This window comes from Myotis brandtii, unplaced genomic scaffold (genome assembly GCF_000412655.1).
Source record: "Myotis brandtii unplaced genomic scaffold, ASM41265v1 scaffold40, whole genome shotgun sequence".
NCBI lineage: Eukaryota > Metazoa > Chordata > Mammalia > Chiroptera > Vespertilionidae > Myotis > Myotis brandtii.
The window spans coordinates 914671-927534 of record NW_005365372.1 but is presented as its reverse complement, the minus strand read 5'-3'; the positions used below and the strand labels follow the sequence as shown (position 1 = coordinate 927534).

The 12864-nt window shown below is 40.5% G+C and overlaps 1 protein-coding gene and 1 pseudogene across 1 annotated transcript in view; both read right to left on the bottom strand.

Moving 5' to 3' along the window:
• Window positions 1–12864, bottom strand: part of RPS6KA6 (ribosomal protein S6 kinase, 90kDa, polypeptide 6) — a 174662-nt gene that overhangs the window by 31020 nt on the left and 130778 nt on the right. Inside the window, exons 13-17 of the mRNA XM_005873234.2 lie at window positions 10023–10125; window positions 9249–9379; window positions 7745–7867; window positions 7159–7248; window positions 1840–1998 (exon numbers count right to left, since the gene is read on the bottom strand). Of these exons, the coding sequence (XP_005873296.1) occupies window positions 1840–1998; window positions 7159–7248; window positions 7745–7867; window positions 9249–9379; window positions 10023–10125 (606 nt within the window). The remainder of the gene's footprint in view (window positions 1–1839; window positions 1999–7158; window positions 7249–7744; window positions 7868–9248; window positions 9380–10022; window positions 10126–12864) is intronic.
• Window positions 5308–6080, bottom strand: LOC102250948 (annotated as a pseudogene).

Sequence of the window (12864 nt, the reverse complement as noted above, 5' to 3'; positions counted from 1 at the left end):
AAACAGCCCTCAGCCCCTCACCCAGACTGGCCAGGCACCCCAGTGGGGACCCCCACCCTGAAGGGTGTGTGACCAGCTGCAAACAGCCATCATCCCCTCATCCAGGCTGGCCAGGCACCCAAGCGGGACCCCCACCCTGATCCAGGACACCCTTCAGGGCAAACCAGCCGGCCCCCACCCGTGCACCAGGCCTCTATCGTATATAGTAAAAGGGTAATATGCCTCCCGGCACCGGGATCAACGGAGCCGCGAGGCCTCCCGGCCTGGGATTAGCAGAGCCATGAGGCCTCCTGGCCTGGGATCAGCGGAGCCTCCCAGAACCAGGATCAGCAGAGCAGCGAGGCCTCCCAACACTGGGATCAGTGGAGCAGCGAGGCCTCTTAGCACTGGGATCAGCGGAGCAGCGAGGCCTCACTGCCCCGATGTCAAGTGGAGCCGCGAGGCCTCCCAGCACTGGGGTCAGCAGAGCCACGGGGCCTCCTGGCCCCTGGAGCAGCGTGACAGGAGGCAATGCCCAAACCCCCTGATCGCCCTGTGGCTCTGTGTGTGACAGGGGGCGGGGCCACAACCTCCCTATCCACACTGCTCTGTTCATGACAGGGGAAGGCACCCCAAACCCCTGATCGGCCCTGCTCTGTGTGTGACAGGGTGGAGCCGCAACCTCCCCATCGGCCCTGCCCTGAGTGTGACAGGGGGGAGTGCCCCAACCCCCTGATCGGCCCTGCTCTGTGGGTGACAGGGGGCAGCACCCCAACCCCCCCATGGGCCCTGCTCTGTGTGCACCGGGCCTCTAGTTAAATTATAACAGCCATATATAATTCATATTTTATAATATTGAAAAATGTAGTACATTAAACCAGACACAAAACTGAGTACTGGCTTATTTTTCTTATTTATAAAAGGGGACCATGTAGAATTTTCACTGTGCCAATTCTGAGTTGATCATTAATTTATTGTTTATACTTATGTGCATACATATCCGCTATTACAACTGATTCCAACTAAATTTTTAAATTATTTGTGACAATGTTTCCTTTCAGAGTTGTACATAATAAGAGTTGACCTTTTTTGGTAACATTTGCTTTCTTTATGAACAGGTAGGTAGCAAAATATGAGACCTGCTCCACTACTACAAACTTTAATAGATTAATATTTCACATGTTTAGAATCGAAATTTCTTACTGTATTTGGAATAGGGGTTGGCAAGAATCAAGAAATAAAGTCCTTTCATTGCCAGAACTTTATATGTTAGGTATAGCATAATATGAATAATATTCACATGTCCTTGGATAATCCTTTTATGTTTCACTTTTAAATTTGATTAGGTTTGCCTGACCAGTGTTGTTCAATGGTTGAGTGTCGACCTTGAACCAAGAGGTAATAGTTCAATTCCCGGGCAGGGCACAGGCCTGGGGTGCGGGCTTAATCCCCAATGGGGGCATGCAGGAGGTAACCAATCAATGGTTCTCTCTCATCATTGATGTTTCTATCTGTCTCCCTCTCCCTTCCTCTCTTAAATCAATAAAAATAAAAAAAAATAAAAATTTGATTAGGTTTAATAATTTCAAAGTCAAGGTTAGATTCAATTACATAATCCAAACCACTTTTAAAACTAATATGACACTAAATCAGGGTCAACAGGCAGAATGGACAAAATGATAACATTTTCCAACTTCCTAATTCTATAACTTTCACTACTTTGTGAGTTTTATTAGTATGTTCTCTATAAAATATATATTCTCTATAAAAAAGTAATTCACTTTAAGTGGTATACCCTACATATAATTTTATGAATATACAAGTCACAGAAATGAAGGAAATAATGTAACTACAACTTACTCCTTGACAATGAAGGTAGTCAACTGTTTTAGTTATTACAAACAGTACATCACTAGCTTCCCGTTCTGAGAAACATTTTTGTTTGAGAATACGGTCAAGTAGTTCTCCTCCTTTCATCAAATCCGTAACAAGGTAAACATATCTACCATCATCATAAACCTAAAAAAGAACACATTTTAAAAATGTTATTATTTATAATTATAATTCTGAAATGTTTAAATTACATTTACTTTGCTTTTATAGTGAACCTCTAGTGTTAAAACTATATTTTTTATTGCCAATATAGTAGTGAAGATTAAATTGGCTAAACAGTCCCTGAGATCATGTTAAACACATAATTTCATTAACTTTTCAGGTAGTACGTTACACTTCATCAAAGGATATAAATGAAAAATAGAACTCTGTACCTCTCAAATGGCATCTATCTCATTTGCTTTTACTGTATTATAGACACTTCTCTTCCCTACTAATAGTAAGCTTCCTTTTGACAGTAAATGTATTATTAGTTTTTAATATCCTCCCCATAGTCCATTATCTGACATGGTGTCTTAAATGTTTGTTGAATTCAAATACTATACCAAAGAAAATAAATTGAAAAAATAAGTGTACCCTTTCATTCAGGCCTTGCGACATAGATAGATTAGATAGATAGATAGATAGATAGATAGATAGATAGATAGATAGATAGATAGATGATAGATAGATAGATAGATAGATAGATAGATAGATAGATAGATATAAACTACTATTTAAAAACTATGGGGGTGTGTGTCCCTCAGCCTGGCCTGCACCCTCACCAATCGGGGATGTCCGAGACTGCTGTAGGATCGGGCCTAAACTGGCAGTCGGATATCACTCTCGCGATCCGGGACCACTGACTCCTAACCGCTCACCTGCCTGCCTGCCTTATCACCCCTAACCACTCTGCCTGCTGGCCTGATTGCCCCCAATTGCCCCCCACTGCTGGCCTGATTGCCCTAACTGCCTCCCCTGCCGGCCTGCTCGTCCCCAACTGCCCACTCGTACCCTCGTAGGTAGCAGGTGCTGATTAGGGGAGATGGGCATTTTTGTTTCCTAGGACTGTAGCTATGGAAGCTTTGCAGAGGGTTCCGCAGGCTTTGGAGGGGCAGGCTCTGGCCAGCAGCTCTGTAGCGGTGGTTGTCCTTGGAGGTGCTGGGGGGTAAAGGGAGTTAGGGGGTCTCTAGGGGGGTGGCGAGGCCGAAGGGGGAGTAACTGTCAAACCTTCTTGCTTGGTGCCATTCTTTAAATTGTACGTGGCTGTTTCACAGCTGTACCTGCTCAGGGCAGGGCTCCAATCTCCTGAAGCAGGGTGAGGGATGGGCCAGGGCAGAGCCAGGAGGGTGGGTTTAGCTGCGCCCCCAGGGAGGTTCAGCACACATCAGCTGCAGAGACATGCTGCTGCTGTCGGGTGGAAGGGTCTGACCCTGGAGGGCAGCTCAGGCCTCCCTCCACCGGGGTCTGGAGTTGTAGGGAGGAGAGGTGTGCCCAGCTCCAGTGAAGGGAGCTTGGCAGCAGTGGGCCATGGGTCCCATGTGCCTCAGGAGCGCTGATGGGTGGTCGCTGGAATGCTATTGTGGGCACCCCTGGCGGAGGTGGCAGGGGAAGAGATCGGGAGTCGGAGGTGCAGGCTGCAGCTACTCCCAAGGCTGTGTCTTCTCCCTGGCTGGTTAGCCTCCCCGTCCCCCCCGGGGGTGCGGGACTGGGGTAGGGTGTCCATCCGTCCCCCCAGGGGTGCGGGGGCTGGGGTAGGGTGTCCGTGCAGGGAGATTGGAAGAGCTCCCCGTGGTTGCTTCTTCTTCCTTCTTAGCAGTCTGGGCTCCTGTCAGGCACTCTTATCAGAGCCCCAGGAACTTGGCCCCACCACCTGCCCCCTGATGCGCACGCATCAATATGCTAATTGGTCGTTACTGGGACACCATAACGGCAATTAGCATATTACCTCTTTATATGCATAGATATTAATCAAAATGCATATCATATTATCCAAAACAAACTGATCTAGGTAATAGCCAATCTGTCTGCCTTCTCTAAAGAGAAAAGAGCATTATTTTCTTTTCTTTAATATATTTTATTGATTTTTTACAGAAAGGAAGGGAGAGGGATAGAGAGTTAGAAACATCGATGAGAGAGAAACATCGATCAGCTGCCTCCTGCACACCTTCTACTGGGAATGTGCTCGCAACCAAGGTACATGCCCTTGACCAGAATCGAACCTGGGACTCTTCAGTCCCCAGGCTGACGCTCTATCCAGTGAGCCAAACTGGCTAGGGCAAGAGCATTATTTTCTTATGTGAAAAGTCAGCATTTAAAACATCTATTTTTTTTAAGTAGCACAGATTTTTATTGTCAAAACAAGATATATGAGCATAAGAAAAAACACCAATAAATTAATTGTTCTCATCATTTTAGACTCTGGGGCCTCTCTATGGAAAAGTCAGCTCAGCTGACTATGTAGACACCATCCTTCCAAAGTACAAATAGCAGGGATTTGATACAGTATTCAGGACAATGACCAAACATGTCGATAGCAAGGATAAATAAATAGGTGCTTTCCCTGGTTCCTTCCTCAGTAACCTCTATTTCTATACAAGATATGAGGCTTGTTTTAGGAAAAATGATTGCCAGAAAAATATTTTCATCCTTCTACCTCTAAGAAAAACATCAGGCTCTGGTGACACTTGTTTCATATGAACATCCAGAATATAATCTACGTATAGTTACCACCATCTTTACTTTTAAAAAGCTTAACATCCATTTATATATACCAAAGCAGTAGGCTGAATATTTTCCCTTAAATGGTTTTCCACCAAAATGCAATGAACTTAATCTTACTGTAAAGTGCAACAAAGGATATGCAACACTTGTGTTTGTTGACACATGAAAGGGAAGCACTGCCCAGCAGAACTGCCCCAGAGGCATGGCAGTAAGAACTGCCTCTACTAATCTCCGCACAGGAGATGGGTTCATGCCAAGTCTGGTTTTTCTTTGTGCCCAGATCTCAAACAGATGCAGGTTCCCTCACTGACAAGGCTGGAGCCCAAGGCACTAGCAGTAGAGAGGGCCAGAGACTAGTCAGTGAGCACCTCTACACCATGACTTATCCATCAAGAAGCCTTGATTTGGGAACAACACAAATGTTACCTACCTCGTAAGCAATGATCAAGGTCTTGTCTAGGCTAAATGATGAAACAAATTGATGAGGCCTCCATACATTACTGCTAAGATTATTTAGTCTAACTTTAAATTGAAGCAATATACAATGGCTTCTCCCACACAAGGGCAAGCTTTGCACAAGGGCAAGTTTCTCAAAAAACAATGATACCTCCAGTTCTAGGCTCAGATTAAAAGGTTTTTGTTTTTTTAAAAAACAAAAAAAAAACAACACAACCTTTCCTATGTCAGATCAGGGTAATAGAGAAGTGGGGGCAAGCCACCCTCTATCCAGAGTCACTGGAAGAGAAAGCTATAGAAGCTGTTGAATGTGAGCATATTCTATTCATTGGATTTAAGATTATAGATCAATGGTGGTTGTTTCTTCTTTTCCATCAGTGGGATATCCATCTTGGGCAGCTTTAAGGTTGTTGGATCTTTGACCATTAGGGTGGCCTGCACGTGGATAAGTAGCATTGGAGAAGGTTTCTTGGCTCCTCTGTAGGGCTTGGTGCCAAAACCTCCCAAATTAGACTTCTGGAGGGATCTTGGTCCAAAGAGGCTCCATTTATCTGTCTAATTTCTTTCTTTATCCCCACTTCTGGAACCCATGGTGCTAGGATTTGGGCCAGATAAGACTATGGAAGAGCCAGAAGAGAGCAAACCTCCAGGCTATTGCTCAGCAGAAGAGTGAGGGTTGCTGCTGGGGGTGGACTGGGCTGAGGCTGGCTGCTTCTCTTCTCTCATTATCTCTCCACTCTGTAGTTTTAGTTTGTGGAGTGCTTCTGTCACTTGGAGGTACTTGGTCTCCTAGGGGATAAGGCGATTGTGGGTTGTGTAGCCAGCATCTCTCTCTACCCTGCCTGTTGCTCAAAATGTTGAATGGTCTCCTGGGTCTGTTTTGTGATTAGAGAATTCATGAGACATAGGTGGCTTTAGCCTTCATCATTGGGACCTAGTCCATACTGTCAATAGCCAATGGGAGGGTCATGGTGGGGAAGGACACACTGGCCTCACCTTCCTCCACCAGGCACAGTCTCAAAACCATTGAAAGACTCGGATCCAGGTGCTTTTTCTATATAGATTTTAGAGCTAAGTCCCTGACACCAGAGTGAAATGATGTGATAATTACACTTACAGATATTAATGAGGAACATTGCCCAAATGCTGAAAATTAGCTAAGTTGGTTGGAAAGAGTTTATACATTCCAGACGTTCTGTTTCACTGTTGCAGAACTGTCTGCAGCCTGAGCTCTGGCACGAAAGAGGCTGCAAGGACCCATGTCTCTAGAGGTTGCGGTGAATTAGGGCCCCAAGCCATGGTATATTTGTGTTGTGTCAGCTGCAATCCTAAAGGCTTTGTGCACTGGTCAGGGAGCGTAAACTCAGTAACATCTATTAATAGGACATATGTTCATTTTACAAAACTATAGAGTAATACAATTTCACTTAAAAAACAATCCACAGTGCAACAACCCATTTCTGTAGAGTTAAGAAAATAAAATGTAGAATTTGGCAGATTCCCAATGTCTGTATTTATAGTATCACAGAACAATAAATGTTGCTGGTTGTAATGTTAACTACTTAACTAGCCAGAATATATTCAAGTAATCAGGACATTCTTTGTTTGTTTGTTTGTTTACATTTTTATTGATTTCAGAGAGGAAGGGAGAGGGAGAGAGAGATAGAAACATCAATGATGAGAGAGAATCATTGATTGATTGCCTCCTGCACGCCCCCTACTGGGGATCGAGCCCACAACCCAGGCATGTAACCTTGATCGGAATCGAACCTGGACCCTTCAGTATGCAAGCTGACACTCTATCCACTGAGCCAAACTAGCTAGGGCAGGACATTCTTATTTACCAACAATCATAGTTCCTTTCTGATGTTCTACACAAAGAGTAAGAATACAGAATAATGGGGGGGGGAAATAATTGAAGTAGCAAATGTAAGAATCTTGAGATTGTGTTGCATGACAGCAAATATACCATAGAAATGAAAAGCTTCAAAAAATAAAGTTTTACATATCTCTCCTTTTCATATGTAAAACTTTAGACAATAAAATAAATAAATAAATAAAAATTAAAAAAGAAAGAAAATAAAGTGCCAAGTCATAACTTCATTAGCTTAGATTTTAAATACCTACATCTTTTAAAGTGATAATGTTTGGGTGTTGTCCATAGCGCATCAAAATTTCAATTTCTTCTGAGGGGTCTCTCTTACTTTTGTCAATAACCTAAGAAATAAAATAAGACAAATCTCAGAGGAAAATAAATTATGTTCTTTGTCTAAAAATTAATGGTATATTTTCAATTTGATTATAGTTTTGAGCAAATGCTTAAAACTCAAGAATGATGCTTGCCCCATATTATACTTTAACAGTTAAAAATGTCCTATAACTGCAACAATAATAAAAAGACCATTTTCTTTAACATTATAGTCCATGTAATTAAAACTACATTAGCTCATAATGTGATCCAAATGTAACAGTAATTGTTACAATTACTCAGTGTTAACATAGTACCTTAAAATAAAACTATTCAAAAGCAAGACATTCATGGAATGCAATGCTTCTACAAAATAAAGTCTTGGAAAGAGATTCAAAATGAAAATATTAAGTCTTTAGAGGTTTTTCTCATTTTTTCTTTGCAATCTCCACTAGCCCCACTGAAAAATGTCCGTTAGTTAAGTTACATATATAACCCCAAAAAAGGTAGGTTCAGGGACAATACCTTCACTGCAAATTCCATGTTGGTAACTGTATGTATGCATCGTTTGCAAACAGAATAGGAGCCAACACCAATATCTTCTTTCAACTCATATGCCTCACCAAATTGTGCAGCATTTCCATTTATCTGTGTTTTTTTTAAAAAAATACTGAGAATAATGAAATATTTTCACATTTTTATCTTCTCTTCAAAATTTATACAGGTTGGGGCAAAAGTAGGTTTATAGTTGTTTGTATAGAAAATAATCTATAATAATAAAACCGTAATATGCAAATTGACCAAATGACCGAACAGCAGAATGACCATCCAGATGACCTTCTGGATGAAGGCAGCTAGGGCAGGGAAGGCAGGTGGGAGGCAGCCGGGGCCGGGAGGCTGGGAGGAAGCCGGAACTGCGACGGCCTACCCTTTCACGAATTTTGTGCATTGGGCCTCTAGTACAATAATCTATCTATGTAATAGAGGAATATGCAAATTAGCCGGGATGCCGTAACATCACGACCGAACAGCAGGGACCTGAGGTTGCATGGTGCCTGGCTGGGGCAATGGACCACAGGCCACAGCCCCTGCCCAGCGGGACTTGACAGGGGACCTCAGGCCATGCCCCCCACCCTGGTGCTGGCCCGGGGGACCTGAGGCTGTGCCCCTGCCAGGTGGGGCTTGATGGGGGACCTGAGACTGTGGCCCCCACCTGACACTGGGCCGGGGGACCTCAGACCATGCCCCCCACCCTGGTGCTGGGCCAGGGGACCTGAGGCTGTGCCCCCCATCTGACGCTGGGCTGGGGGACCTGAGGCTGCGCCCCTCGCCCAGAGGGTTTTGACGGGGGTGGGGCTGGCCGGTTCTGGGTCTTCTGTATTTTTGAAGCGCATGCGGGTGGTGGGCGGGGACTTGACTCTAGGTCCCACGGCGCACCCCAGACTCTGACAGGAGGAAGATTTTCATATACATTTTACTAATTTTCTTTCATCTCTGACACTTCTATTATAGAGAAAGTGCAAATAGAAATATTAAAATATTTCCTATAATTAATTCCCTTTTAATGTGCATGAATTTTGTTCACCGGGCCACTAGTAAATAAATAATAATACAAGAATAAACTCTATGTTTTTCATACTCACAACTGTAAGCATACCTTTGCACCAACCTCTATTCATCTTAAATCTTTAAAAAATCATGAATAATCCATTATAGAATTTTTATCAGTATGTATAAATGGCTTAACCAGATCTGATCTGATCCTAAATTGTAGGCTTTCTAGATACCGAAAGACAACACAATAAATAAACTAGCTTACATACCACCATTACATTTTTTTTGCCAAAAGAGATTACATAAGTATAATTAAATGTTACTATTGTCTGCTTTATTTAAAAACACATGGAAACATCTTTAATTCATTATTATACACAGAAATAAATGAAGTTAAAATTATTATAAATTAATTACAAATAACTGAAGGAAATAATTATCCCTAAACTAAATAATCTAATTAAGTGGAATTTACCTGAACAATTGGTAATACATCTGCACTTGTGATAGGAGTGATTTTATATTCTTCTGCAATAGAAGTTGAAACAAAGCTGAATCCTTTGAAGAGTTGATGAGCATTAGCACTGGCTGGCAAACCAGGAGAATCTAATATCCAAATAATTATATTTAATTAGAATTATACAGATTTCTGTAATATAAAATGTCAGCATTTATTTTAATATAAATAATAAAACCACAAAAAACATTAAATGTTACCATCAGACATACTATATTATTTATTTGATTTATTGTATATTATCTGTCTCCCCACACTACTAAGCAAACTACATGTGGATTATAATTTTTGTCATTTCGTTCACTGCTGCCTCCTCACTGATGAGGACATTTGTAGGTGTTAAACATTTGTTGAGTTAGTGTATAAAACAGATTCTATCAAAAGTAAACCTCATTAAAATCTAAACTGTAAGAGTCAGAGTGATATATCTCATGTCTTATCTCCTATCCCTGACCCACTAATACATTATCATGAAAAAGACTTTTAAAACAAAACAAAGAAACCTTTTATCCTTCACTCTAGTCCCTTCTTCTCTGATAAATATTTCCCATTTAAAGGATGTACTTGAAAGGTGGGTGCCCAAGCAAAGCTATATGTGGAATCCACATTTTCATGAGACAAACCAACCCTTTGAAAACATATAATTCATTTAGTTTTTACTTAAGAAGCAAGTTTACTTTTTAAGCATCTAATTGAATAAAAGTCCTGATGTTACACATGAATATGCATTACCTTTGGGTGTTTTTGCAGTAAATTCAGGATCAAAACAAAAAGTATCATCTGGTTTTCCGGAAGCAGGTTTGAAAGGAGGTTGAACTTCTCTTTTATATAATTTCTAGAAGCAACAGAATAACACAAAAACATAGTAACACATTAAAAATCATTATACTTTGTAAGGGAAACCAGAACATAATACAGAAGAATCACAATTTCATAAATGGAATTTCAACAAGCTTCAGATACCTGTTAATTAAATTCTAAAATATTTGAGAAATAATGTACAGAATCAAGTGACACCTGGACACACATTAGTGATGCCACACATTGCATTTACAAAGAATAATGATGTTGGGTTTTGGATATCAAATATTGTCTTCAATTTTTGCTGGTAAAATAATCATACAGAATATGTTGCAATGTTAACATGGAGAAATAACTAACAATACTAAAATATTTCAAAATTAATAATTAGACTATTTTCAATAACTATTTACTTCACCTAAATATTTTGTTTCATTTAAAATATGCATTAAAGCTTCTGCAGAGCAAAAGAAACCATCTACAAAACAACAAGAGAGACCACTGCATGGGAGAACATATTTGCCAATGTTATCTCTGATAAGGGTTTAACCTCCACAATTTATAGGGAATTCATACAACTTAAAAAAGAGGATAAGCAATCCAATAAAAAGTGGGCAAAAGACCTAAATAGACACTTTTCGAAAATGGACATACAGAAGGCCAAGAGACAGAAAACATGCTCGAAGTCACTAATCATCCAAAAGATGCAAATAAAAATGCCAATAAGGTACCATCTCACACCTGTTAGAATGGCTATCATCAACAAATCAACAAAGGACAAGTGCTGGCGAAAATGCAGAGAAAAAGGAACTCTTGTGCACTGCTGGTGGAAATGCAGATTGGTGCAGTCACTGTGGAGAACAGTATGGAGTTTCCTCAAAAAAATTAAAAATGGAACTCCCATTTGACCCAATAATCCCACTTCTAGGAATATATCCCAAAGAAAACAGAAACACCAATCAGAAAGGACATATGCACCCCTATGTTCATAGCAGCACAATTTACCATAGCTAAGATTTGGAAACATCCTAAGTGCCCATCAGCAGATGAGCGGATTAAAAACCGGTGGTACATCTAAACAATGGAATACTACACTGCAGTAAAAAGAAGGAACTCTTACCATTTGCAACAACATGGATGGACATGGAGAGCATTATGCTAAGCAAAATAAGCCAGTCGGAGAAAGATAAATATCACATGATTTCATTCATTTGTTGAATATAATGAACAACATAAACTGATGAATGAAAATAGATCCAGAGACAGAGAAGCATGGAACAGACTGTCAAACCTCAGATGGAGGGCAAGGAGGGTGGGAGGTGAGGGGTAAGAGATCAACAAAAGGACTTGTATGCATGCATGTAAGTATAAACAATGGACCCAGACAACAGGGGGATGAGAGTTTGTGCTGGGGGGTGGGAGTGGGCAGAGAGAGGTTAATGGGGGAAAAAGGAGACATATGTAATACTTTCAACAATAAAGAATTTTTAAAAAATATGCATTAAAGTTATCATCTAGGGTTCTTATTATAGAAATCCAAAATTTAACCTTGCCATACCATTTAAGTTCCTAAAATTGATATATTAATGAAAGATATATAAAATTTTGCAATATATGAACATCTAATGTTCTGGGCAAATCTACATTGTTTTAAAAGCTCACAGACCCACACAGTAGTAGAAAATTAATAGAATATTATGTAAAGTAATTTCATTTTCATTTTTTATTAAATTTAATGGGATGATATTGATCAACATGAACATATAGGTTTCAGGTGTGGGTTTCTATTGTTATAAGATCTGTATATTGCACCTTGTACCCATTACCCAAAGTCAAATTTTCTCCTGTCTCCAGATATTAGGACACCCCCCCCCCAACAACACCTTCCCTCTGGCAACCACCACACTGCTATTTGTGTTCATGAGTTTCAGTTTTATATCCCACACATTAGTGAAATCATATGGGTCTTAGCTTTTTGTGACTGACATTTCACTTAGTACAATATTCTCAAGTCCATCCATGTTGTTGCAAATGGTACTATTTTGTTCTTTCTTATGGCTGAGTAGTATTCCATTGTGTATATGTACTACATCTTCTTTATCCAGTCCCCATATTCCAGGACACTTTGGTTGTTTCTAATGTCTTGGCAACCATGAATATTGCTGCAATGAACATAGGGGTTCATATGTCTTTGCACAAATATGATTTCAAGTTTTTTGAGCATATACCCATCAGAGAGAACATTGGGTCGTATGGTAGCTCAATTCTCATTTTTTTGAGCATTCACCAGACTGCTTTCCATAGTGGATGTACCAGGTTATATTCCCACCAGAAGTTAATGAGTGTTCACTTTTCTCCACAACCTCTCCAACACTTGTTATTGCTTGTCTTATTCAAAAAGGCCACTCAAACAGGTGTGAGGTGGTATCTCATTGTAGTTTCGATTTGTATTTCCCTAATTGCCAGTGAGGTTGAACATCTTTTAATATATCTATTGGCTGTTTGTATGTCTTCTTGGAAGATGATTTTTATAGCTGCTCTGCTCATTGTTTGATTGGGTTGTTTGTTTGATGTTGAGTCTTTTGAGTTCTTTATATGTTTTAGAAATGAAAACCTTGTTGCAAATGTCATATCCTATCTGGTTGGCTGCCTGTTTGTTTTGTTGTTGTTGTTGGTGGTGGTGTTGTTGTTTTTTTGCTGTGCGGTAGCTTTTTAGTTTGATATAGTCCCATTCATTTGTTTTTGCCTTTACTTCCCTTGCCTTTGGGGTCAA